We start from the raw sequence: 27,905 nt of genomic DNA, 5'->3' as shown, positions 1-27,905 counted from the left end.
GATATCTAAAGCTGTGAGCTAAAAACATTTTTATTTTATTTATTTTATTTATTTATTTTTATTTATTATTTATTTATTCAAGCAGGACTGGCTTAACAGTTTTATTAATTTTAATTGGGGTTTTATTATTTTAGGGTTTTAAATTTTAAATTTTTAATTTTTAATGTCGGCCACTTTATAATATGCTTTGTTTTAAATTTTCTGTTTTAATTGTATATATATTGGGTTTTTTATCTTTTGGCTATACACCGCCCTGAGTCCTTCGGGAGAAGGGCGGTATAAAAATCTAATAAAATAAATGAATAAAATAAATCAGATTAAGAAATGTCGGATTGCCTTTGAACGAAGGACGTTGTTTTTGATTTTAATGGAAGAAGTCAGGTTATGTGAGAGAGAAGGATTATAATTGTGTTAGAGTTTAAAAATTTAATGTATGACTGTTTGTTTATTGAACTATACCTTGTGTTTGCTCGGGGAAGGAGGGGAGGGGGTTTTGGAGGAGGGAAGGAGGGGGAGGGGGAGGGGAGGGGAAATTTTTTTAATTGTTGTTGTAAAACTTTTCCAATAAAAAAAAAAGAACTAAATAACTAAAAATAAAACACAAACAGAGAGCTAAGCTCCTTTCTGGAGGGGAGCAGCGATCGCCACCGGCCCCCTCCTCCTATTCTTTGAGCCCCGGAAACCCACCCACCCACCCAACCACCCACCCCGCAAGTTCCTAAAACGACTCGGGGAGTTTTTTTCCAGGCAAAAAGAAAAAAAAAAAGGAAAGAAAAAACTTTCCCCAAGTCAGAGGCGACCCGGGACGTGTCGAGGCAGAGCTCTCGCCCACCGCTTGGCAACCCGATCGGCCGTTGTCACTTTCCCTTTCACTTTCCCTTTCCCGGTGGTCTCTTTTCCGAATCCTGAAAAATCAGCCGGGAGCTGCGAATCCCAGTCCGAGTCAAGTCAAGTAAAAGCGGGGCTCGGTCGGACAGACAGACCCACTTCGGACCCCTTCCCCCCCCTTCCTCCAATTTCTTTCCCCCCCCCCCATCCCTCCACCCCGCCCCTCCCCTCCTGGCTCCACCTGGTCCTGCCGGGGCCCCTCCCTTCCCTCCTCCGGCCGGGCTCAGCTGTTCCTTCTGCAGCGGCCGTTTCGGAGCTCCGACCGAAGCCGGCTCGAAAGTCACGGAGGAAGGTGAGCAAAAGCTCGGCCAGCCGCGTCTCCGCCGGTTCGCGGGGATCAGCGAACCGGGACTCCGGCAGAGACACGCCGAGCGGAGCTCCTGCAGGTATTTTCCATTTGAACGTCTCTGCCTGGCGCAAAAAAGCCGACGCGGCTCTCCTGCGGGATCGCGAGGGGAGAGCCCGGATCGCGGTCTTCTAGCTTGCCCGGAAGGCTCCTGCGGAGCTATCAAGAGGGCTAGGGCTTGAAAAGGGACCTTCCGAGGTCTTCTAGTCCATCTCCTGGCCAAGGCAGAAGTCCTGATACCGTCCCGGGAAGTTTTGGCCAAGACTTGGAGTGGAAACAGGTAAGAAGGGATCAGACTAGACTAGGAGGAGAGGTGAGAGCAGAAGGGAAGGGAAGGAGAGTGATGGGAAAGAAAAAAGGGAAGGGGAGGGAAGGAAAAAGGAAAGGAAAGGAAGGGAAAGGAAAGGAGAGTGATGGGAAGGGAAGGTGGGGAATGGAACGGAAGGGAAAAAAGGAAAGATAGGGAAGGGAAGGGAAAGAAAAAAGGGAAGGAAAAAGGAAAGAAAGGAAAGGAGAGTGATGGGAAGGGGGGAAGGGAAGGGAAGGGAAAAAAGGGAAGGGAAAGAAAAAAGGGAAGGAAGAGGAACCAGCTTCACAAGGTATTGTTATACATAGACCAAACACAGAGTAAGATTTTCCCTTCTAATCCAATTAGCCTCATCCGAGTCATTTCCTAACCTTCCCCATTACATTCTAAAATAATACATCCTAATTATTCAAAGGCAATCTGATATCTCTAAATCTGATATCTGTTTTGTAAATAATCAATCCATTTTTTCCATTCAATTCAATATCTTTCCTGCGTATTGTCTTTCAAAAAGGCTGAGATTTTTGCCATCTCAGCCAAGTTAGTAACTTTCAATATCCATTCTTGTATTGTAGGTAATTCTTTTTTCTTCCAATATTGTCCAATCAGCAGTCTTGCTGCTGTTATTAAGTTCAAAATCAATTTAGTCTCAGTCACTGTACAATCCGTTATAATTCCCAAAAGGAAAAATTGTGGCAGGAACTTTATCTTCTTCTTCAGGACATTTTGAATAATCCACCAAATTCTTATCCAAAAGGCCTTAATTTTCTTGCAAGTCCACCAAATATGAAAATATGTAGCATCATCACAGTCACATCTCCAACATTTCGCTTGGCTATCAGGATACGTACATGATAATTTTTTGGGATCTAAATGCCATCTATAAAACATCTTATAAAAATTTTCCCTTAGATTCTGTGCTTGTGTAAACTTAACATTTCTAACCCAGATTTTCTCCCATGTGCCTTTGGGATTTTGAACGGTCACTAAATGAACGGTCGTAAGCCAAGGACATGTGGGACTTGAACAATAGCAAAATGCATTTCCTAGATCGCATTCCACAAGTGGCAAATTTTGTTTTTTTTCTTTCCAAGAATAGTCTCGTATCTTTCTTAAAACTTAAAAGTAGCACTTTGAGAACAAGCAGTTTAAGAAAATGCTCTCTATTGTTTAGTGCTGAAATTCTTGCATATCAAGAAAAATGACCTTGGCTAAAAAAATATTTTAAAAACCTAAAAAAAAACACCATGTTTTTCTGAAGTTAGAAAAGAGGCCAAAATACTAATTTCACCTTTTAAAATGTTAAATCAGGAAGCCTAAAGATTGAGGCACCGGTGGGTGTTGTGCAAAGAGAGGCTGGCAGCGAAACCCAGGATGTTAAAGGGTGATGCAATACAGGAAGTCCTCGCCTTACGACCGCAGTGGAGCCCAAAATTTCCGTTGCTAAGGGAGAAATTCCTTAAGGGAGTGTTGCCCCGTTGTTATGACTGTTCTTGCCACTGTCGTTCAGTGAATCACTGCCGGGGTGAAATTAGTCCCCCCCCCCCGTTGTTAAGTGACTCGGGTTTCCTCCTTGACTTTGCTTGTCGCAAAAGCGAATCATCGGATTCGATTCACAAGCGTGTTTCTAAGTTCGCAACGGCAGTGACTCACTTAACCCCACCGTGGCCGGAAAGCTCTTAACCTGGGGCCAAATGGCTTTGACCAATGTCTCTCTTAGCGACTGAAATTTGGGGCTTGGTTGCGGTCCTTAGTCGAGGACCACCTGAACTAAGAAAAATGCAGCTGTTCTGAGGCAGCCTGCTGGTTTTTCGCTCTCTCGCTTGGTGAAAACAGGAGAGGGGGAGAAATTTTCACGCAGATTCAAGGTTTTTTCTCCCTGTGAAAATCTATTTTTTTAAAATTTCCGTCCCAGAGTGATGTGCCAGCCAGCCGGTCAAGGCCAGGTCTAGCAATCTCCTGACCACAGCAAGGTCGTGCTGTCCTGTTGCCAGGTGGTGATTAAAAACTGTTTTGTTTTTTGTTGTGGTTGTGGTTGTGGTTTTGACTTGGGAGCTACAGGTAGTTCTCGACTTACGACCGCAAAATTTCTGTTATAACTGAGGTATATGTTTAGAATAGAATAGAATAGAATAGAATAGAATAGAATAGAATAGAATAGAATAGAATAGAATAGAATAGTATAGAATAGAACAGGGGTCTCCAACCTTTCAGACCTCAGGGACCACTAAATTCATAATTTTAAATCCCAAGGACCACTAATATGATTAGTACCTGTGAGAGGGATCTTGGAGTCCTAGTGGATAACCATCTAGATATGAGCCAGCAGTGTGCAGCAGCTGTTAAAAAAGCCAACACAGTTCTGGGCTGCATAAACAGAGGGATAGAATCAAGATCACGTGAAGTGTTAATACCACTTTATAATGCCTTGGTAAGGCCACACTTGGAATATTGCATCCAGTTTTGGTCGCCACGATGTAAAAAAGATGTTGAGACTCTAGAAAGAGTGCAGAGAAGAGCAACAAAGATGATTAGGGGACTGGAGGATAAAACATATGAAGAACGGTTGCAGGAACTGGGTATGTCTAGTTTAACAAAAAGAAGGACTAGGGGAGACATGATAGCAGTCTTCCAATATCTCAGGGGCTGCCCCAAAGAAGAGGGAGTCAAGCTGTTCTCCAGAGCACCTGAGGGTAGAACAAGAAGCAATGGGTGGAAACTGATCAAGGAAAGAAGCAACTTAGAACTAAGGAGAAATTTCCTGACAGTTAGAACAATTAATCAGTGGAACGACTTGCCTGCAGAAGTTGTGAATGCTCCAACACTGGAAATTTTTAAGAAAATGTTGGATAACCATCTGACTGAGATGGTGTAGGGTTTCCTGCCTGGGCAGGGGGTTGGACTAGAAGGCCTCCAAGGTCCCTTCCAACTCTGATGTTATGTTATGTTATGTTATGTTATGATTTTTTTAAAAAAGATAAATAGTATTTAGTGCAATATAAAAAATGCAAATAATTTTTCTGCGGGCCACCAAAATTTTCTCGCGGACCACTGGAATAGAATATAGAATATAGAATATAGAATATAGAATATAGAATATAGAATATAGAATATTAGCTAGACGCTTTGCTACGAAACTATATGATGGGGCTTGATAAATTGACACTTAAAGCTTGAAAATTAATGAGTAGTTTAAAAAGTGACTGCATTATTTTGTTAGAGATGGGATGCTAAGTTTCTGTTACCGATGAAGACATTATGGTAATGTCTACTGACTTGGGGATGAGTTTGATGATACTTGTGTGCAGCTTCCTTACTTGTGTTTTCCTAATCGCATCTATAAATCTTTTTCTGCATTTTTTGCCTCTTTTCCCTTCAACTGGTGTTACAGTAGAAGGAACAGATTCGTCTGAACTGAGGGGGAAAATAAGGAGGGGGGGGGGAAATGCTGCCTCTGCCTACCAGCTCCATCGGTGTTCATCTGGCTAGCATCCTGTCAGTGTGTGAGAGAGTTGAGGGGTGTTTGGGAAGGTGTGTTGAGGGGTGTGTTGTGAAAATAAAACTGAAAGTGAAACTCCTCTCCTCTGCTTGTGCTTTGCATTTGGAACAGATTTCTTTTGAGGTGAGGAGGGGGAGTAGAACTCCTTAGCATCAGAGGGCTGTTTGGAAAGCGAAACAGTATTTGCTGTGTGAGCGAGGAGGAGGCTGGCCGTGGCTTAGCTCAAGTGTTCTGTATTAAAGCTGCTTCCTGCTGTGAAACTGAAACTGACAGTGAAACTCCTCTCCTCTGCTTGTGCTTTGCATTTGGAACAGATTTCTTTTCAGGTGGGGAGCTATGCTGGCTGGAGAATTCTGGGAGTCGAAGTCCCACAAGTCTTAAAGCTGCCAAGTTTGAAGGCCTCTGGTGTTGAGAATGGCTTGCTGGGAAATCTTGGAAGTTGAAGTCCATCCAGCTTAACATTGCTGAAAAATGGCTGGCTAGGGGATTCAGGGAGTTGAAGTCCACCCATCTTAATACTACCGAGGATGGCTGGCTGGGGAATTCTGCGAGTTAACGACGGTGGCAAGGAAAATGGGGCAAAGCTCAGTTCATAAATATCTCACTTAACAGAAATTGTGGGTTCCGTTGTGGTCGTAAATCGAGGACTGCCTGGTTGTTGTTGTTTCTGTTATACCGCTACTCAGCTTCGGATTAGAAGTTAAATACCGATAGTCCTCAACATACGGCCATAACGGAGCCCCACATTTCCATTGCTAAGCAAGATATTTGTCAAGTGAACCTTGCCCTGTTTTTATGACCTGTTGTGACCCAGGCTCAAGTAGGTAGTAATAAACTTAGTCCGTGGAAAAACAAACTTTATTTGAACAGCTTCATTGAATTACTTCATTCCCAGCATCGTTCAACTCAAAGTAAAACAAATGCCTCCCAACACAAATTCCTCAGTTATCTCACAAACCTTAGTCCAATTAGGCAAACTGCCAAAGGCCCTTCCTGGCAAACGTCCAGAAGCCACAAAAACAAAGACTTAGACGAAGCAGAAGACAAAGCAGAGGATGTAGCTATAACGTTGTTTTCCGGCAAAGCTCAAATGCCGGTGCTGGTCTGTTTTAAGCCTTATGGGAGGGGCCAATCATCTCTTGGCCCTACTCCCGAGTCGTCCTTTTTGCTTGAGCTGCTCTTGCCTTCTGGCAGCTCTTCTCATGCGTGCATTAGGAACAGGCTCCTCCTGTTCCTCTGCCTCACTACTATCAGTCTCTGGAGGCTCTGGAGTCTGCATCTCACTTCCCGTTGGCCCTGGCCCCACCTCAGCCTCATCACTGCCCAACTCTGTTTCCAGCTTCGTCGGTTGCTTTGTTTTTGTGGCTTCTGGACTTTTGCCAGGAAGGGCCTTTGGCAGTTTGGCTAATTAGACTGAGGTTTGTGAGATATCTGAGGAATTTGTGTTGGAAGGCATTTGTTTTACTTTGAGTTGAACGATGCTGGGAATGAAGTAATTCCCAGCTGTTCGAATAAAGTTTGTTTTTCGAAGGGCTAAGTTTATTACTACCTACTTGGGCCTGGGTCACAACATTTCTTTCTTCCTCTTCTCTCTCTCTTCACTCTGCCTCCCTCTCTCTGCCTCTGTCTCTTCCTCATTCTCTCTCTCTCTCTCTCTCTCTGATAAGTTAGATGCAGGCTGGGCTGAGAAAACATTCTGTCTTAAATATTTAGCTTATCAGTCTCTCTGTGGTAGGTAAAGCCAAAGTTCTTGACCAGCAGTATGGGAAAAAATTGAAAGCCGTAAAAGAATGAAGAATTCTCTTTCAGTTTTAACCCACAATTTCCTGACAGTGAGAACAATTAATCAGTGGAACAACTTGCCTCCAGACGTTGTGGGTGTTCCATCGCTGGAGGCTTTTTTTAGAAGTGATTGGACAACCATTTATATGAAATGCTATACGGTTTCCTGCCTAAGCAGGGGGTTGGACTAGAAGATCTCCAAGGTCCCTTCCAAATCTGTTATTCTGTATTCTGTAAAAATTCAAAAGAGAAGGATTAGGGATAAAATGATAGCTTTCCAGTATTTGCCCCAAAGAAGAGAGGGTCCACCTATTCTACCAAACACCAAAAGCCAGGACTCTCTGTCTGGAACCCACACTTCATTTCGGACATCAATACAATTGAGCATGTCCAGAAATATTTTACAAGAAGAGTTCTCCACTCCTCTGATCACAACAAAATACCTTATGCCACCAGACTTGAAATCCTGGGCTTAGAAAATTTAGAACTCCTCCGCCTTCGACATGACCTGAGTATAACTCATAAAATCATCTGCTACAATGTCCTTCCTGTCGAAGACTACTTCAGCTTCAATCACAACAATACACGAGCACACAATAGACTGAAATTTAAAGTGAACCGCTCCAATCTTGATTGTAGAAAATATGACTTCAGTAACAGAGTTGTTAATGCCTGGAATGCACTACCAGACTCTGTGGTCTCTTCCCAAAATCCCCAAAGCTTTAACCAAAGACTATCTACCCCATTCCTAAGAGGTCTGTAAGGGGCGTGTATAAGAGCACAAGTGTGCCTACCGCTCCTGTCCTAATGTTCCCTTTGGTTGTATCCAATTCGTATGGTTATTTCATGCTTATACTTATATATATTGTTGTGTTTGACAAATGAATGAATGAATGAATGAATGTAAGGTGGCCTGCAAAACCAGCTTGAGAATTAAGGTACGAATACAGGCCCCAAACCCTGGGTGAAACTTTGGTTAACCATGACTTCCCCGCCTAAGGAAATGCCTTGTCAGCTATATTAAGGAGACTGCTTTCTCAGCCTGATGTATGGCCATATCGAGGCCAAGATACACCCCTAAATATGCTGAGCTCAGATAGCCATATCCTGCTTTCAAGCGATAGGTGCATCCTGGTATCGCTATGAACATGTATGTGTTGCCTCCCCCATGTCTGGTATCGGTTCCCCAATATTTAGTTCTTGGAATTATAGCCATATATGAAGTGTAACATGCTAAGATAATGTATACGCAGCCTACACGTAGCGGAACCCCGTTGGAAATCCCCTGACTTTGTTCAGACCCTCAGGGTCTCGGACCCTCAGACCCTCATTCAATGAATGAATGAATGAATAAATAAATAAAAGAAGCAATTAATTAATTAATTAATTAATTAATTAATTAATTAATAAAAGAAGCAATAAATGAATGAATGAATGAATAAATAAAAGAAGCAACAGGTGGAAACTAGCCCAGGAGAGAAACAACCTGGAACTAAGGAGAAACTTCCTGACAGTGAGAACAATTCACCACTGGAACAGCTTGCCACCAGAAGCTGTGGGCGCTCCAACATTGGAGGTTTTCAAGAAGAGACTGGACAGCCATTTGTCTGAAATGATAGCGGGTCTCCTGCCTGAGCAGGGGGTTGGACTAGAAGACCTCCAAGGGCCCTTCTAACTCTGTCATTCTGTTATCTCTTGGATTGTTGTTGTTTTTTTTGACTCTCTTCTGTGTTTTCCTGCAGGAGAGAATCCCAGTGACGGGTAGGACCCGAGTCCGGTTTTGCCATGAAAAAAGTCAACTTTCTCTTGGCCGAGATCCACGATTTTACGTCGGAGGAGGCTCAGCAGCTGCTGCACAACAAATTTGTGGTTGTGATAGGGGACTCTAGTAAGTATGGCTCGGAATTGTGGGCTGAAATTGAGATTGCCAGAGCTTGGATACCCAATTAATCCTCAACTTACAAATATTTGTTTAGTGATGAAGTCTGATGTTACAAGGGCACTGGGAAAATGGATTTACGACCGTTTTTCACACTTGCGACCATTGCCGCATTCCCGTGTTTACGTGATCGAAATTCAGACGCGAACCCCTGCAGTTGTTAGATTAGTCACATGCTTGTTAAGCGAATCCGGCTTCCCGCTCTTGACTTTGCTTGTTGTGTCTTGCCCGCTCTCACAGCAGCCGGGGCCTTCTTATCTGCTCCCGAACACGGAGGAATGTATGCCTCCCGGCCCCAGTCCTGGCTCCATACCCAGACAAGCTGAAGAGGAGGGGGCACCTCCCGGCCCCAGCCCTGACTCCATGCCCAGGCAAACGGAGCAGCTAGACCCCTCCCCCTCCTCCACAGCATGTGAGCCTGAGGAAGGTTTATTTCCAACAGCTTCTGATTGGAGTGACCCTCGCATCAGAAGACTGGATAGGCGGAGGCAACAGAAGGAAGGGAGGGGCAGGCCTTAATGAGTGCTGAGTCATGGAGCCACACCCCATGGCCTATATAAAGGATCTGCTTTCTGGCAGTCTCTGAGTCAGGCAAAGTCGAACTTATCTTGCTGAAGTCACTTTCTGGTCTCCTGCCTGCTCTGAGGACTTTGCTAGGACTTTGGGCAGAGCTGCAGAGGCAAGCCTGATTCGGATTTCCCTGACCCGGCCGTCAGCGGAGGAGTGGGACACGACATTGCTTGGCAGAAGGTCACAAAAGGCCTCGGGACGTTGCAACGGTCATAAATATGAGTTGGTTGCCGAGGTTCTGAATTTCGTATCACATGATCCTGGGGATGCTGGGATGGTCGTCGGTGTGAAATACGGTCGTATAGTCCAGGGGTGAAATGCTACCGCTTCGCACCGGTTCAGGCGAACTGGTAGTAATAAAAGCTACCGGTTCATACAAATCGGTAGTAAAAAAATGCTACTGGTTCGTCCGAACCGCTATTTCCGACAATCAGCTGTGCCACAAAATTTATATTTACTAGAAAGCAGGAAATCCTGCACACATGCACACATGTGCAGCCTATGTTCAGTGCTCACTGCACATGCACACGAGGCGTGTGTTTGGTGCGCACGGCAAACCAGTGGCAAACCTTGGAGGATTTTTTTTTTTTTTTATTCAAAAAGTTTTACAAAATTTTTCCCCCCCCTTTCCCCCCCTCCTCCCTCCTCCCTTCGCAACCCCCCTCCCCCCCCCGACTTCCCGGAACGAGCACAAGGTATAGTTAAAATAAAACAAACATATGCTAAAAAATTTTCGTCTCAACTTAATTATACCCCTACAATCATCAATTCCTAACTTCCCCCAAAAGCAATCAAAAATAATACATCATAATCATTCAAAAACAGTCTGATAACTCTTAGTCTGATATCTACGTTGAATATAGTCAATCCATTTTTTCCATTCCTTTAAGTATCTTTCTTGCGTATTGTCTTTCAAAAAGGCTGATATCTTCGCCATCTCAGCCAAATTGGCAACTTTCAATATCCATTCTTCTATTGTTGGTACTTCTTTTTTCTTCCAATATTGTCCTATTAGTAATCTTGCTGCAGTTATTAGATTTAAAATCAATTTAGTCTCAATTACTGTACAATCCGTAAACCTTGGAGGATTTCACTACTGCGTAAGTCCGCTGTTTTTTAGCGCCGTTGTAACTTCGGTTTCTAAACGAACTGTTGTAAGTCGAGGACGACAAATCTACTTCAGGAAAAGCGGGGTTTTTTCTCTCTCCTTTGCTCCTTAGGTGCAGATTTAATAATAATAATAATAACAACAACAACAACAACAAAACAGAGTTGGAAGGGACCTTGAAGGTCTTCTAGTCCAACCCTCTGCCCAGGCAGGAAACCCTACACCATTTCAGACAAATGGTTATCCAACATTTTCTTAAAAATTTCCAGTGTTGGAGCATTCACAACTTCTGCAGGCAAGTTGTTCCACTGATTAATTGTTCTAACTATCAGGAAATTTCTCCTTAGTTCTAAGTTGCTTCTCTCCTTGATGAGTTTCCACCCATTGCTTCTTGTTCTACCCTCAGGTGCTTTGGAGAATAGCTTGACTCCCTCTTCTTTGGGGCAGCCCCTGAGATATTGGAACACAGCTATCATGTCTCCCCTAGTCCTTCTTTTCGTTAAACTAGCCAGGCCCAGTTCCTGCAACCGTTCTTCATACGTTTTAGCCTCCAGTCCCCTAATCATCTTTGTTGCTCTTCTCTGCACTCTTTCTAGAGTCTCAACATTTTTAAGTGTCCGTAAATTGATTTGGAAAAATCTGAGAGAGATATTTTTTCCTGGTTCCTCGGATTTTTTTTGTTGTTGAAAGGGGCCCAGGTGTAGACATCGGTCACGCTAACCTGGCCTTTGGCACCCCGACGTCAGGACCCACGTTAGCGCCGGCTGCATTTTTGGCAAGGCCAGGCCAGGCCGCGAAGAATTTGTGCAAAGAATAAAGCAGAATTGCCCCCTCCTTGCTAAGTTAGCCATGCCGCTTCCTTCGCTTTTTGCTTGGCGCGGAAAAAAACAAAACAAAACACCGACAGCTGGAAGCTGCAACCTTGAATCCTTCCCAAATTCAGCCGCAGCCCTAAAAACAAAGTAAGATAAATTTTTAAAAATAAAACAAACATATGCTAAAAATTTTCGTCTCAACTTAATTATACCCTACAATCATCAATTCCTAACTTCCCCAAAAGCAATCAAAATAATACATCATAATCATTCAAAACAGTCTGATAACTCTTAGTCTGATATCTACGTTGAATATAGTCAATCCATTTTTCCATTCCTTTAAGTATCTTTCTTGCGTATTGTCTTTCAAAAGGCTGATATCTTCGCCATCTCAGCCAAATTGGCAACTTTCAATATCCATTCTTCTATTGTTGGTACTTCTTTTTCTTCCAATATTGTCCTATTAGTAATCTTGCTGCAGTTATTAGATTTAAAATCAATTTAGTCTCAATTACTGTACAATCCGTAAACCTTGAGGATTTCACTACTGCGTAAGTCCGCTGTTTTTTAGCGCCGTTGTAACTTCGGTTTCTAAACGAACTGTTGTAAGTCGAGGACGACAAATCTACTTCAGGAAAAGCGGGGTTTTTTCTCTCTCCTTTGCTCCTTAGGTGCAGATTTAATAATAATAATAACAACAACAACAAAACAGAGTTGGAAGGGACCTTGAAGGTCTTCTAGTCCAACCCTCTGCCCAGGCAGGAAACCCTACACCATTTCAGACAAATGGTTATCCAACATTTTCTTAAAAATTTCCAGTGTTGGAGCATTCACAACTTCTGCAGGCAAGTTGTTCCACTGATTAATTGTTCTAACTATCAGGAAATTTCTCCTTAGTTCTAAGTTGCTTCTCTCCTTGATGAGTTTCCACCCATTGCTTCTTGTTCTACCCTCAGGTGCTTTGGAGAATAGCTTGACTCCCTCTTCTTTGGGGCAGCCCCTGAGATATTGGAACACAGCTATCATGTCTCCCCTAGTCCTTCTTTTCGTTAAACTAGCCAGGCCCAGTTCCTGCAACCGTTCTTCATACGTTTTAGCCTCCAGTCCCCTAATCATCTTTGTTGCTCTTCTCTGCACTCTTTCTAGAGTCTCAACATTTTTAAGTGTCCGTAAATTGATTTGGAAAAATCTGAGAGAGATATTTTTTCCTGGTTCCTCGGATTTTTTTTGTTGTTGAAAGGGGCCCAGGTGTAGACATCGGTCACGCTAACCTGGCCTTTGGCACCCCGACGTCAGGACCCACGTTAGCGCCGGCTGCATTTTTGGCAAGGCCAGGCCAGGCCGCGAAGAATTTGTGCAAAGAATAAAGCAGAATTGCCCCCTCCTTGCTAAGTTAGCCATGCCGCTTCCTTCGCTTTTTGCTTGGCGCGGAAAAAAACAAAACAAAACACCGACAGCTGGAAGCTGCAACCTTGAATCCTTCCCAAATTCAGCCGCAGCCCTAAAAACAAAGTAAGATAAATTTTTAAAAAAATAAATAACAAGGTACTACTGTCTCTAAGCGAGTAAAAGCCAAGCCAAGTGAAGAAATAAAACAAAAATAAAAGAGCCATCTCTAAACAAGGGAAGTAAAATGAAGAAATGAAATGAAATGACACAATAAAACGAAATGAAATAATAAAACGAAATGACATAATAAAATAAAAAGGAACTGCCTCTAAACAAGTAAAGTGAAGAAATCAGATAAAATGAGATAAAATGAAATGAAATGGAAAGGTTCTAATCAAGCGAAGTGGTGAAGAAATAAAATAAATAAAACAAAACAAAATAAAATAAAAAGATACTCCCTAAACAGGGAAACAGGTGAAGCGAAGTGAAGAAATGAAATAAAATACGAGTCATTTTCCAAGTAGCTGAATTTTGATCAAGCAACAGTGTGGAATGCTGCTCTGGTCATAAGTGTGAAAAACAGTCATAAGTCATTTTTTCCCCCAGGGTTTCAAATGGTCACTAAACGAGCGGTTCTAAGTTGAGGGATACCACTCCAGGATGCCTTCTCTAAGCACACCGCAATTAGTTTCTTTTTCTTAAAAAAAAAATCAACCATCTTAAGAAGAATAATTCGGGGTGTGTGTGTGTGTGTTGATTTTTCGGTATCCTCGGGAGGAGAAATGACCAGATAGAGACATTCTCCAGACCAGAGGTCTCCAACCTTGGCAACTTTAAGATTTGTGGACTTCAACTCCCAGAGTTCCTCAGCCAGCAAAGTTGGCTGAGGAACTCTGGGAGTTGGAGTCCACAAGTCTTAAAGTTGCAAAGATTGGAGACCCCTGCTCCACACGATGACCATGTTGTGGTCTGCCAGCGGCCTGTGGAGCCGACAGCAGAGTCGGACAGTGAGGAGGTTGGAGAGGACCATGGGCCAGTCCTGCAGTTTGGGGAAGGCTCTGCGTCGGAGGCAGAGAAAGGGCCATCTGGGTGGTACACGCTGCCTCCGGAGCCTCCAGAGTCGGACCTCAGCGAGGTAGAGGAACAGGGGGAGGCTGTTCCCAGTGCCCGCATGCACAGAGCTGCCAGAAGGCAAGAACAGCTAAAACAAAAGGGACGACTCGGGAGTAAGGCTGGGAGATGATTGGCCCCTCCCAGGGGGAGGGCCTTCTCTGTGGGAGCACCTGCCCTCTGGAATGAGCTGCCTCCAGGGATACGACAACTCCCTGACCTCCGGACCTTCCGCCGCGAGTTGAAGACGTTTTTGTTTTACCGCGCAGGGCTGGCTTAAAGTAATAGTAATTTTAATAGGGGTTTTTATAGTTTTATTATTGTTTTTAAGTATTATTGTTTTTAAGTTTTATTTCGGCCTATTGAATTAGATTTTTAACAGGTTTTTAATTTTGTGCTATGCATATAATTGTGTTTTTATCCGGCTGTAAACCGCCCTGAGTCCTTCGGGAGAAGGGCGGTATAGAAATTGAATGAATGAATGAATGAATGAATGAATGAATGAATGAATGAATGAATGAATGAATGAATAAATAAATAAATAATACTGCACGAATCAAGAAGAGGGCCGTGAAAATATTTGCAGACCCCTCGCATCCTGGACATAAACTGTTTCAACTCCTACCCTCAAAACGACGCTACAGAGCACTGCACACCAGAACAACTAGACACAAGAACAGTTTTTTCCCGAAGGCCATCACTCTGCTAAACAAATAACTCCCTCAACACTGTCAAACTATTTACTAAATCTGCACTACTATTAATCTTCTCATCGTTCCCATCACCAATCTCTTTCCACTTATGACTGTATGACTGTAACTTTGTTGCTGGCAATCCTTATGATTTATATTGATATATTGACCATCATTTGTGTTGTAAATGTTGTATCTTTTCTTTTATGTACACTGAGAGCATATGCACCAAGACAAATTCCTTGTGTGTCCAATCACACTTGGCCAATAAAAAAATAAAAATAAAAAATTCTATAAGACTTTAAAGAGGAGCAAAGGCACGTGAGCCTTTGCAGGAAGCAACGTTTGTTTATTCGGTTCAGCTTAGAGCCTGAAGCTCTGTTTGATTCTGGATTCCGTGTGGCTTTGCCAATTAGGTCTTTGGCAGCGTGCCAAGGGAGATAAAGGTGGGTGATTATTAGCCTTATTCCGAAGGATTCTTGGTAACTATTTGGGACTCATCTATGAATGAACAGAATTCACAGCGGTTGCAATAAAAGAGGTTTTTGGGACTACTCGTGTGTTTTACTGACTCAGGAAGCCAAGGTCAGAACAGACCAATTGACCAGATGACCAATGGAAGGGGGGAAAAACGGTGGAGGTTTGCTATAGTATGGTTTACTATAGCTGGCACCTGAATCCAGCTTGCCTTCAAGCAACGTTTTTCCAAACATGGCTCCTTGAAGAGGGGTGGACTTCAACATCCAGAATTCCCCAGCCAGCCTTCTGGGCATTGAAGTCTGGGTGGGTGGGGGAAGACTGCCTTAAAAAATATCCAGATCTACAAGCGCAGAATTTAAGGGGAAATTTTTATAAGATGTTTTATAGATGGCACTTAGATCCCAAAAAATGATCACGTATGTATCCTGATATCCAAGCGAAATGTTGGAGGTGTGATTGTGATGACGCTACATATTTTCATATTTGGTGGACTTGCAAGAAAATTAAGGCCTTTTGGATAAGAATTTGGTGGATTATTCAAAATGTCCTGAAGAAGAAGATAAAGTTCCTGCCGCAATTTTTCCTTTTGGGAATTATAACGGATTGTACAGGGATTGAGACTAAACTGATTCTGAATTTAATAACAGCAGCAAGACTGTTGATTGGACAATACTGGAAGAAAGAAGAGATACCTACAATAGAAGAATGGATACTGAAAGTTACTAATTTGGCTGAGATGGCTAAAATCTCAGCGTTTTTAAAAGACAATACGCAGGAAAAATATTTAATTGAATGGAAAAAATGGATTGATTATCTACAAAACAGATATCAGATTAAGAAATATCAGATTGCCTTTGAATAATTAGGAAGTATTATTTTATGTAATGGGGAGGGGGTTGGGAGATGAAAAGCTTTGGATGTGGTTATTTGGATTGGAAGGGAAAATTTTATTCTATGTTTGGTTTATGTATAATAATACCTTGTGATTGACCCGGGAAGCCGGGTGGGGGGGGAAGGGAGGAGGGAAGGGGGTTTTTTTTGGGAGGGAGGGGGGAAAAAGGGGGTGAAAATGTCTTTGTTTTTTTTTTAAACTTTTTCAATAAAAAAAAAAAAAGAATATCCAGATCTACACTTTTCTTTTCTTTTCTTTTTTTTTTTGCATCTTGGTTTATGTTTGTTTGTTTCTTTCTTTTTCTCACGTTGTAGACTACCGTGCAATATATAAAGATTTGGTCTATTTTCTGCAGAAGGATGAGATGATCCCTACCGCAGAGCTGAAGGAGAAGGTACTGTCTCTGATCAAAGGGGAAGAATTGTCACTCCAGGTTGAAAGGAGGGGTCCTTGGGGAAACTCCCTGAGTTCGGGGGTTTCCTTTCAGACGTTTCAGGACCCAACTAGGGAACACCATCAGTGCTAGAAGGGAGGAGGGTTGATGGAGAGGAGAAGGACTGTAGGATCCTTGGTGATCTCTGGTTGCTTTCTTACAGACGTTTCATTGCCCAGCTAGGAAATATTATCAGTACTAGAAGAGGGTGGGATTTGTGGACAAGAGGAGGAGGAGGGGGAGGGGGAGGGAGACGAGGAAAAGGGGAAGGATTGTGGGGTCCTTGGTGCTCTCTGAGCTTGGTTTTTTTTCCTTGAAGATGTTTCATGACCCAACTAGGTAACATCATCAGTACGAGAAGGGATTGGGAGAGGAGGCGGAGGACTGTGGGGTCCTTGGTTCTGAGTTCCATTGTTTTCTTGCGTATATTTCATTACCCAACTAGGTCTCATCACCAGTGTTACAAGGAGATGGGATAACACTGATGATGTGACCTGGTTGGATAATGAAACGTTTGCAAGAAAACCACCAAGCTCAGAGAGCGCCAAGGACCCCACAGTCCTCCTCCTATTCCTGTTGCTGCTTTCCTCCTCCTCCTTATCTCTACAAACCCCACTCCTTTCTAGCACTGAGGAGGTTCCCTAGTTGGGTGATGAAACACCTACAAAAGACCCATCAAGCTCAGAGAGCACCAAGGACCTCACAGTCATCTTCGTCCTCCTCTTCTTCTCCACAAATATCACTCCTTTCTAGCACTGATCGTGTTGCCTAGTTGGATAATGAAACATCTGCAAAAATAACAACCAAACTCAGAGAGCATCAAGGACCCCATAGTAGCCGTCTTCTCCTTCTTCTTGCTCCTCCTCCTCCTCCTCCTCCTCCTCCTTCCTCCTTCCTCCTCCTCCTCCTCCTTCCTCCTTCCTCCTTCCTCCTTCCTTCTTCTTCTTCTCTCCTCCTCCTCCTCCTCCTCCTCCTCCTCCCTTCTTCTTCTCTTCTTCTTCTTCTTCTTCTTCTCCTCCTCCTCCTTCTTCCTCTTCTTCTTCTCTCTCCTCCTCCTTCTTCTTCTCTTCTTCTTCTCCTCCTCCTCCTCTCCTCTTCTCCTCCTCCTCCTCCTCCTCCTCCTCCTCCTCTCTCTCCTCCTCCTCTCTCCTCCTCCTCTTCTCTCCTCCTCTCCTCCTCTCTCTCTCTCTCTCTCTCTCTCTCTCTCTCTCTCTCTCTCTCTCTCTCTCTCTCTCTCTCTCTCTCTCTCTCTCTCTCTCTCTCTCTCTCTCTCTCTCTCTCTCTCTCTCTCTCTCTTCTCCTCCTCCTCCTCTTCTTCTTCTCCTCCCCCTCCTCCTCCTCCTCCTGCTTCTCCTTCTTCTTCTTCTTCTTCTTCTCCTCCTCCTCCTCCTCCTCCTCCCCTTCCCCTTCCCCTCCTCCTCCTCCTCTCCTCCTCCTCCTTCCTCTTTTTCTTTTTTCCCCACTCCTCATCCTCCCCCTTCTTCTTCCTCCTCCTCCTCCTCCTCCTCCTCCTCCTTCTTCTTCTTCTTCTCCTTCTCTTTCTCCTCCTCCTCCTCCTCCTCCTCCCCCCCCCCCCCCCCCTCCTCCTTCTCCTTCTCCTTCTTCTTCTCCTCCTCCTCTCCTCTCCTCTTCTTCTTCTCTCTCCTCCTCCTCTTCTCCTTCTTCTTCTTCTTCTTCTTCCTCCTCCTCCTCCTCCTCCCTTCCTCCTCCTTCCTCCTCCTCTCCTCCTCCTCCTCCTCCTTCTTCCTCCTCCTCTTCTTCTTCCTCCTCCTCCTCCTCTACTACTCTTTCTCCTCTTCCCCTCCCCTTCCCCTCCTCCTTCTCGTCTCCTCCTCCTCTTCCTCCCCACTACTAACCCCACTCCCTTCTAACCCTGTTGATGTCACCTAGTTGGGTAGCAAAACATCTGCAAAAAAACAACAACAAAAAAACCCATGAAGCTCAGAGAACTGCAAGGGCCTCCATGTTCAACTCTGAGCAACAAATATTTTTTTCTTCTGGGCACGCTGGGTGTGAGTTAAATCCTAAAGTTTGGCTTTGTGGTTCCTCCTTCCCCAGTAGGATGGATCTGCTGGCTCTTTCGGACTTTCGTGGTTCTCTATTTGTATTTACCGAGATATTCTCCACCTATCTGGGCTTTTGAATGGTGCCATCTTCCTTTGCAGCATGAGCCGACTTTCTCCAAGGACTGCCTGGTGGAATTAAACGAGTCTTCCGGAAACGATTACCGTTTGGTGCGCCAGTACCGCACCCGACACCACCTGGTGCGCTTCTACTTCATCACCCGAGCTTATTCGTCCTACGTAGACAGCATCATGAATGACTTCCGAGCAGCCCTGGAGGCCGATCTGGTGCCCGACGTTGTTATCGTGCATTCTTGCCTCTGGGACCTCAACAGGTAAATCGGGCTGGCCGGTTCGGCCCGAACACACATCCTCGACGTACAACTGAGGCCAAAGGGACGGTCTCTAATCGAGGAGAACATTTGTGGCTCGGGGGTTGAAAGGAGGGGGTCTTTTGGACGTTTCATGACCCAACTAGGCAACGTTGTCTGTGCTAGAAGGGTTTGCAGAGAGGAGGAGGGTGTTGTGGCCTGTTGGCTGTTGGACCCTCCTGTCGTGTCCCACTCCTCCGCTGACGGCCGGGTCAGGGGAATCCGAATCAGGCGTGCCTCTGCAGCTCTGCCAAAGTCCTAGCAAAGTCCTCAGAGCAGGCAGGAGACCAGAAAGTGACTTCAGCAAGATATGTTTAGACTTTGCCTGACTCAGAGAATGCCAGAAAGCAGATCCTTTATATAGGCCATGGGGTGTGGCTCCATGACTCAGCACTTATCCAGGCCTGCCCCTCCCTTCCTTCTGTTGCCTCCGCCTATCCAGTCTTCTGACGCGAGGGTCACTCCAGTCTGCAGCTGTTGGCAATTGACCTTCCTCAGGCTCACATGCTGTGGAGGAGGGGGAGGGGTCTAGTTGCTCCATTTGCCTGGGCATGGAGCCAGAGCTGGGGGCTGGAGATACTTCCTCCTCTTCAGCCTGTCTGGGCATGGAGCCAGGGCTGGGGCCGGGAGGCATGCTAGGACATTCCTCAGCGTTCAGAAGCAGATAAGAAGGCCCCAGCTGCGGGGAAAGCGGACGAGGCACAACACCTCCAGAGCTGAATCAGAGGAGGAGGAGGAGGCGGCGGTGTGGGAGTTCGGGTCAGCATCAAGGCAACCTGAGGGCTCCGAGGGGGAAGAGGGAATGGAGCTGGCAGAGAGAGAGAGAGAGAGACAGAGGCGTAGCCTGGACCGTCCATCAGCCCTCAGATGGAGAATCAACAGCCCCCAGGTCTTCAGGTGGCTGATGAGAAAGAGGAAGAACAGCTGGGTCCAGTGCCTGATGTGCGACTGCACAGAAGGCAGAGGAGAGGAGAGCAGTGGAAATCTATGGGCCGGTCCTTGGGATGGAAGAGCCACTGCTGCTAGCAAAGCCCCACCCTAGCTCTGGGGATAAAAGACAGGGGGAAGAGATGAATAGATGTGGCAGACAACTACTCATTTCCCTGTCAGACCTCAGATGGAGAGTCAACAGCCCCCAGGTCTGGAGGTGGCTGAAGAGGAGGAGGAGGAACAGCTGGGTCCAGTAACTGACACACGGATGCGCAGAAGGCAGAGGAGAGGAGAGCAGTGGAAATCCATGGGCTGGTCCTTGGGATGGCAGGGACGGAGATGAATAGATGGATGGATGGACGGACTTGTTAGCCTGCGGTGAAAGAGAAACTTTTTCCCCGAGCTGCTGGCGCTCCCAATAAACAAATCTTTGAGTTCACTTCAGAGGGTTTGTCAAGTTTGGGGAGCTGGGCCAGAACAGAGGAGGAGAACCGTGGGGTCCTTGGTTCCGAGTTCCATTGTTATCTCGCGTACCTTTCATTACCCAACTAGGTCTCATCATCGGTGCTAGAAGGAGGTGGGATAACACTGAGGATGTGACCTAGATGGCCAATGAAACATCTGAACCTCCTACCGCTTCAGCCTGACCACACGGTCCTCGACGTACGACCCCCAACGGAGCCCGGCATTTATGATGCCGCTAAGCGAGAAATGTGTTCCGGACGTTTTGTCTCATTTGACGAACTTTCTGGCCTCGTTTGCTGAGTGAATCGTGGCAGTCGTTAAATTAGTCACACGGCTGTTAAGCGACTCTGGCTTTCCCGTGGACTTGGCTTGTCGGAAGGTCGCCAAAGGGGATCACGTCACTGCCTGGGATACTGCAAACTTGTTACGGTTCGTCAGCAGCCTGCGGAGCTGGCAACGGAGTCGGACAGCGATGAGGCTGAGGTGGGGCCAGGGCCATCGGGAAGTGAGATGCGGACTCCAGAGCCTCCAGAGACTGATAGTAGTGAGGCAGAGGAACAGGAGGAGCCTGTTCCTAATGCACGCATGAGAAGAGCTGCCAGAAGGCAAGAGCAGCTCAAGCAAAAAGGACAACTCAGGAGTAAGGCCAATAGATGATTGGCCCCTCCCATAAGGCTTAAAACAGACCAGCAACGGCGTTTGGCCTTTGCTAGAAAACAACCTTGTAGCTGCATCTTCTGCTTCATCTACGTCTTTGTTTTTGTGGCTTCTGGACGTTTGCCAGGAAGGGCCTTTGGCAGTTTGCCTAATTGGCCTAAGGTTTGTGAGATATCTGAGGAATTTGTGTTGGGAGGCATTTGTTTTACTTTGAGTCGAACGACGCTGAGAATGAAGTAATTCCCAGCTGTTCGAATAAAGTTTTTTTTTTTTTCATGGACTGAGTTTATTACTATCTACTTGGGCCTGGGTCACAACAAAACTGTCACAAAGTACCTGCCTGTTGCCAAGCATTCAGATTTTGATCACATGATCAGAGGAATGTTGTAACGGTCATAAGTCCCCTTTTTAAAGTGCCGTTGTGAACTTCCAGCGGTCACTAAATGAACCGTAGTGAAGTCCAAGGACCCGCCCCCTGTTCCTTCTGGTGAGTATGTCTCGGTTCTCCCTTCCATGCAGGTATCATGATAAGTTTCCCACGGAGCCGCCACTCCCCAAAGCGATCCGAGAATACCGCCAGAACACGGAGAAGCTCTTCCAAGCGTTGGACGAAGTTCTTCCTTCCAGCACTCTCATAATTTGGAACACGGCCATGTCCATCACGAAAGACGCCCGTGGATACGTCGTTGAGGTGAGAGGACCTGCAGCTTCTTGGGGGATGACTTACGTTAGATCTCACGGAGGACCACCAGGCTCCCTTCAGACCCCAAGGGATGTCTTCTGCAACGATTATGGCGCTCCAGATATCCCGAGTCTCCACGCAAAGAAGCCAGGAGAGAAGCATCCTAGGGTCTCCGGCTTGGGCGGGGGTGGGGGTTGGACTAGATGACCTACAAGGTCCCTTCCAACTCTGTTGTTTTGTAATCGAGGAGATTCCTTTCCTTCCTTCCTCTTTCATGTTTCCTTCCTCCAATCTCTTCCTTCCTTCCTTTCTTCCTTCCTCCAATCCCTTCCTTCCTTCCTTTCATTTTTTCTTCTTCCAATCCCTTCCTTCCTTCCTTCCTCCCTTCCGTTCTTCCTTCTTTCCTTCCTTCCTCTTTTATTTTTCCTTCCTCCAATCTCTTCCTTCCTTCCTTCCTTCCTTCCTCCCTCCCTCCTTTCCTTCCTTCCTTTCTTCTTTCCTTCCTTCCTCTTTTATTTTTCCTTCCTCCAATCTCTTCCTTCCTTCCTTCCTTCCTCCAACCCCTTCCTTCCTTCCTTTCATTTTTTCTTCCTCCAATCCCTTCCTTCCTTTCACTTTCATTTTTTCTTCTTCCAATCCCTTCCCTCCTTCCTTCCTTCCTTCCTTCCTTCCTTCCTTCCTCCAATCCCTTCCTGCCTTCCTTCCTCTTTCATTTTTCCTTCCTCCAATCTCTTCCTTCCTTCCTTCCTTCCTCCAGTCCCTTCCTCTTTCCTTTTTTCTTCCTCCAATCTCTTTCTCCTCCCTCCCTCCCTCCCTCCCTCCTTTCCTTCCTTCCTTCTTTCCTTCACTGGAAATCTACATCTAGTCCTTGACTTACACCCTTCATTGAGCCCAGCATTTCTGTCGCTAAGCCAGACAGTTCTTAAGTGAGCCTTTGCCCTATTTTATGACCTTGCTCACCGCAGTTGTTAAGTGAATCATTGCAGTGACTAAGTCAGTAACCCAGCTGTTAAGTGAATCCGGCTTCCCCATTGACTTGGGTTATCAGAAGGTCGCAAAAGGGATCGCGTGACAATCCCCCCCCCCCGCCCCCGGGGCAGTGCGACCGTCATAATTACGAGTCCGTGGCCAACCGTCCGAATTCCCATCGCGTGACCACGGGGAGGCTGCAACGGTCGTTAAGCGTGAAAAACGGTCCCGGGTCCCTGGTTTCAGGGCCGTTGTCACCCCGAGCGGTCGCTAAAAAGACGGGGGCAGGTCAAGGACTCCCCGTAACGACCTCCGTTGAAGATCGCGGGTGTTGTTTTTGGATCTTCCGCAGCAACCCTGCAAGATGTCAGCTGAGGATATGATCGAAGCCAACTTCTACAGCACCAACCTGGCCCGAGCGTTCTGGTTCGACGTCCTGGACCTCCACTACTACTTCCGGTTCCTGCAGGACCTCCACGCCCCCGATGGCACCCACTGGAACTTCCGGGCCCACCGCTACCTGACGAAGCTCCTGCTCACCCACCTGGCCGAAGCTTGGCAGGTCCAGCTGCAGAAAGAGAGGCCGCTGATGGGCAAGTGGGGACGGGGCTGGGGGAGGGGAGGGAGGGGGGAGGGAGGGGTGGGTGGGTGGGGCTGCAGGGGGGGAGGGGGGCTTCTGGGATTTCGCATCCCCCCCCACTCCCTCCCAGGATCCAGAGCTAGGCTTTTAAGGGTGATTGGAGAATAATTGTGGATGGATTTAGGGAGTTGATGGTTAGAACGGGATAATGATGGAAAGAAGGAAACAGGCGGGTGAAAAAGAAATGCACATGTGATGTACCGGCTGTTAAAAATATCAAGCGCTGCTTCTTTATAATACTTCCTTTCCTTCCTTCCTTCCTTCCTTCCTCCCTTCTTTCCTTCTTTCTTTCCACCTTTCTCTTCCCCTTCCTTCCTTCTTTGCTTCCTTCCTTCCCCCTTCCATTTATCTTTCCTCCTTCCTTCCTTCCTTTCCTTCCTTCCTTTTATCCTTCTCCTCCTCCCTTCCCTTTTTCCTCCCTCCTTCCCTTCCATTTATCCTTTTCCTATTTACTTACTTCTGTCCTTCCTTCCTTCCTTCCTTCCTTCCTTCCTTCCTTCCTTCCTTCCTTCCTTCCCCCTTCCATTTATCTTGCCTCCCTTCCATTTATCCTTCCCCTTCCTCCCTCCCTCCCTTTTTCCTCCCTCCTTCCTTCCTTCCATTTATCCTTCCTCCTTCCTTCCTTCCTTCCTTCCTTCCTTCCTTCCTTCCTTCCTTCCTTCCTTCCTTCCTTCCTTCCTTCCTTCCTTCCTTCCTTCCCCCTTCCATTTATCTTGCCTCCCTTCCATTTATCCTTCCCCTTCCTCCCTCCCTCCCTTCTTTCCCCCAATGAACCACAGGAGTTTGAAACTAGCCCATCCTTCTGCTGTAGAAGGGGCACGATGGCTTAATGGTTAAAGACACTGGGGTTGTCAGATGGAAAGCCGACAGCCTGGGGTTCGAGACCCGAGCTCTACAAGACAGTGTGTGAGCTCCCATTCCTTGGCTCAGCTCCTGGCCACCTAGCAGTTCGAAAGCAAGCAAATGCGAGTAGATCAATAGGTACCACTTCGATGGGAAGGGAGCAGCGTTCCATGCACTTCGGCATATACAGGTAGTCCTCAACGTACGACCACAACTGAGCCCCAAATTTACGTGGCTAAGTGAGAAATTTGCTGAGTGACCTTTGCCCCATTTTACGAATTTCCTTGCCGCATTTGTTAAACGAATCGCTCCAGTTCTTAAAATCAGTCACATGGTTGTTAAGCAAATCTGGTTTCCCCATGGACTTTGCTCATCAGAAGGTCGCCAAAGGAGATCGCCTGACTCCCGGACACCGCGATCGTCATAAGTAGACCGTCGGTTGTCAATCATCTGAATATAAAAAACGGGGATGCTACCGCGGTCGTACGTGTGAAAAACGGGGTTTTTTTTTTCTCCTGCTGTCGTAACTGGGAATGGTCCCTAAGTGAACTCTCGTAAGTCGAGGACTACCTGTATGTCACACTGGGCCCCATGACCACCAAAGCATCTTCGGACAACCCTGCCTCCCTCGGCTAAGAAAGGGAGAAGAACAGCGCCCCGTAGAGGCGGATACGACCGGACAGGGGAGACTTTTAACTCTACCTTTTCTTCTGCTGCTGGAAGAGGCGCCTTCTCTGTACTCCTCCCATCTTCTTCATTTTCAGGCATTCAGAAGTTCCGAAAAACGTCTCCCTGGAGGAACCTGGAACCTGCCCCTCCTCAGCTGATCCCCACCCTGTGGACCAACGGCTCAGCCCGGAGCTATTCCAAGAGACCTTCTCACCTCAGTCGTAAAGCCTACAAAAAGAGGCTCAGAGCAAGGCTGAGTCAGTGTTCCTATTCGCCTGTCCAGCTTGGGGTCCCCAACGATGGGCTTCACCGTGAACACAACCCTTGGCCCTCTGCCGCTCTCCCCGACCCCCAGAATTCTCCCACTGGCTTGCCCTGGGTACCCCTAAGATCATCTGAATGCCTTCAACCTGTTCTGCGTTATTACCCTTGTGGCCCAGAACGTGGAGGCTACAACAGGTGGCCTGTAGGTTCTCTTGAACAAGAGCATCTCCTTCAACCCGGTCCAGATTTTAATTCTCGTGCCTCACGTTCCGTGGGCAGGGATAGTTGGCCCATACCTTCATTTGAAGGAGAACAGTGCCTTCCCCGCCACTACGACGGTCACTCTCATGACCCATTCTATGCTGGCTATGATGCTACACCCATAAGTGGAGAGGAGCATCACCTTCAACCCAAAGCAGGTTGTTCTTTGGTCCCAGATAGTTCTGGTGGCCATAGCAGACCCATACAGCAAGGTGTCCCATTCTATTCCAGTCCTTGTGAGCCTCTATTCCAAGATGGCAGTCCCAGCAGCTTCGCTGACCAGGGGCCAGGATTCCACCCCTATAACCCCCCTCATTTCCCACAAGGCGTGAGTGATGCCAGCGGACCCTTGAATATTGTGGAACAGGAGCAGTGTCTCCAGCCCCATAATTATTTCCAAGATGCCCACGAACCCAATCATGACAGTTGGGTCATGGGTTCGCCCGAGGAGGGCCCGTGGCCCCCGTTTCATCCTAGGGGAGACCTTCCTGTCCATCACAATGTTAGGAATGGCCCTTGGTCCACAGACGGAGATGGAGGAGATCCGGGCTTCCCATTCCACATGGATGGTAGGTTCTTGGTTTTCCTGCCAATTATTTCAGGGTGGGGAGACTCAGGGGTGAAATCTAAAAAAATTTCCCTACCGGTTCTGTGGGCATGGCTTAATTGGTAGGCGTGGCTTGGTGGTCAGGTGACTGAATGGGCATGGCCAATAATAATAAATAATAAAAATAATAAAGTATACAAAACGTGGGAGCACACTGGTCAACCTTCTTTAAAAATAGAGGCACCGGTCTACTAATTGCCCTTTTTTTGGGGAGGCACCGGTCTACCTTCTTTAAAAATAGAGGCACCGGTTTACTAATTGCCTTTTTTTTTGGGGAGGCACCGGTCTACCTTCTTTAAAAATAGAGGCACCGGTTTACTAATTGCCTTTTTTTTGGGGGGAGGCACCGGTCTACCTTCTTTAAAAATAGAGGCACCGGTTTACTAATTGCCTTTCTTTTGGGAGGCACCGGTCTCTTCTTTAAAAATAGAGGCACCGGTCTACTAGTCACCTACAGCACTGATCAGCTGTAGTGCGGGCCTTTGAAGCGCCACGGCAGTCATTTAAGGCTGTTTGCAGCTATATCACCACAGAGAGCCTCAGGGACAGAAAAGAGGAACAGCGAGGTGTGGGCGGGAGGTGGGGGGTGGGCAGGGATTTTTCCTACCGGTTCTCCAAGCTACCCACCCCCATCGCTATCGGATCACACGATCCGGTCCGAACCGGGAGCATTTCACCCCTGGGGAAACTCCGAGCCCAAGTTTTGAGCTAAAAGTAGGCTAGAAAGAATGTTCTAGAGAAGTATGAAGAGGAGGAGGAAGAGGAGGAAGACTAGGAGGGCTGTGGGGTCCTTGGTGCTCTCTGCACCTGGTTGTTTTCTTGCAGACGTTTCATTACCAAACTAGGAAACACCATCAGGGCTTTGGTGTCTTGTACTCTGCATCTTTTCCTAATGTCCTTTCTTGCTTTCTAACAGAAAATCATCCCCATTGCTTCTCTGGGCCGGAATCCTTTACTCACGAGGAAGGCTGGGATCCTTTCAGCCTGTCATGGAGAATACCCTGTGGGGCCTGGAATGGGTCCCGGAAGATGCTCCCAAACCGCCCTCGACGTGCTCACCACAGACGCCAAGCCTGTGCCCCTTACGCTGCCAGCAGGAAGAGATCCAGGGACTCTTATTAATCTGGTGCCCATCCCAACCAGGGGCTGTTCTGTTCGGCGGTTTGTGCTGTGACCCAGTAGGTGGTAGTAAATGCAATCAGTTCAAAAACAAACAGACTTTATTAGAACAGCTGAGAATTAACTCATTCTCAGCATCGTCCAAACTAAATCAAAGCAAATTCTTCCTAACACAATTCTTCAGTCTTATCACCAACCTTGGTCTAATTAGGCAAACTGCGAACTAACTTTCTTGGCAAAAGTTCAAAAGCAGAAGACGCCGTCAAGAAATAAATGCAGCAAGACAAGGAGCAAGTCTATCAATGTTGTTTTCCCACAAAGAGCCCAAGAGCCGTTGCTGGTCTTTTAAGAGGGGCCAATCATCTCTTGGCCCTACTCCCGAGTCATCCTCTTTCCTTTAGCTGCTCTTGCCTTCTGGCAGCTCTTCTCATGCTCCTCCTGTTCCTCTGCCTCACTACTCTCAGCCTCTGGAGGCTCCGGAGTCTGCACATCACTCCCGGATGGCCCTGGCCCCACCTCAGCCTCCGATGCAGAGCCCTCATCTGGGCCTTCCCCAGCCTCCAGGACTGGCCCAAGCTCTTCCTCAGCCTCATCGCTGTCTGACTCCGTTGCCAGCTCTGCAGGCTGCTGGCGGACCACAATAGTTTGACAAACATGGCGGGACCGTTTTTTTTCTCCCAGGCTGCAGTTCCATCTTTGCCCATTGTAGAAATGCTAGTTTGAGCATCTCGGTTATGGAGCAATTTGGAGTTGAAGAGCCAACAATTTGGGATTTCTGAGGTTGATGAAATGTTTGGGGGGGGAAAAAATCAGAATCCGGTCTGGGAGCTGGTGAGGTTGTGACATCATGCAAGACCAGGGAAAGGGGCTATGGGGACAGGTTAGGTCAGTAGTTTTCAAACTTGGCTCCTTTAAGAGCTACATGGAGTTCAACTCCCAGAATTCCCCAGCCAACATGGCCAATTCTGGGAGTTGAAGGCCACACATCTTAAAACAGGGATCTCCAAACTTGGCAGCTTTAAGACTTGTGGACTTCAACTCCCAGAATTTCATAGCTGGCTGGAAAATTCTGGGAGTTAAAGTCCACAAGTCTTAAAGCTGCCAAGTTTGAAGAC

General features: G+C 46.6%; 1 protein-coding gene across 1 annotated transcript; it reads left to right on the top strand.

The window, feature by feature from the left end:
* The first annotated feature begins 1,123 nt into the window (after positions 1–1,123).
* On the top strand, positions 1,124–27,831 carry LOC131203027 (PC-esterase domain-containing protein 1A-like). Its single transcript, XM_058192855.1, has 8 exons — positions 1,124–1,274; positions 8,565–8,710; positions 16,132–16,211; positions 18,416–18,648; positions 21,256–21,427; positions 22,740–22,980; positions 24,635–25,633; positions 26,588–27,831. The coding sequence occupies exons 2-8, from the start codon at positions 8,608–8,610 to the stop codon at positions 26,791–26,793; spliced, it is 2,034 nt and encodes a 677-aa protein (XP_058048838.1). The 5' UTR covers positions 1,124–1,274; positions 8,565–8,607; the 3' UTR covers positions 26,794–27,831.
* Positions 27,832–27,905: the final 74 nt, after the last annotated feature.

This window comes from Ahaetulla prasina, chromosome 8, assembly GCF_028640845.1.
Source record: "Ahaetulla prasina isolate Xishuangbanna chromosome 8, ASM2864084v1, whole genome shotgun sequence".
Classification (NCBI taxonomy): domain Eukaryota; kingdom Metazoa; phylum Chordata; class Lepidosauria; order Squamata; family Colubridae; genus Ahaetulla; species Ahaetulla prasina.
This window is presented reverse-complemented; position numbering and strand designations above follow the sequence as displayed.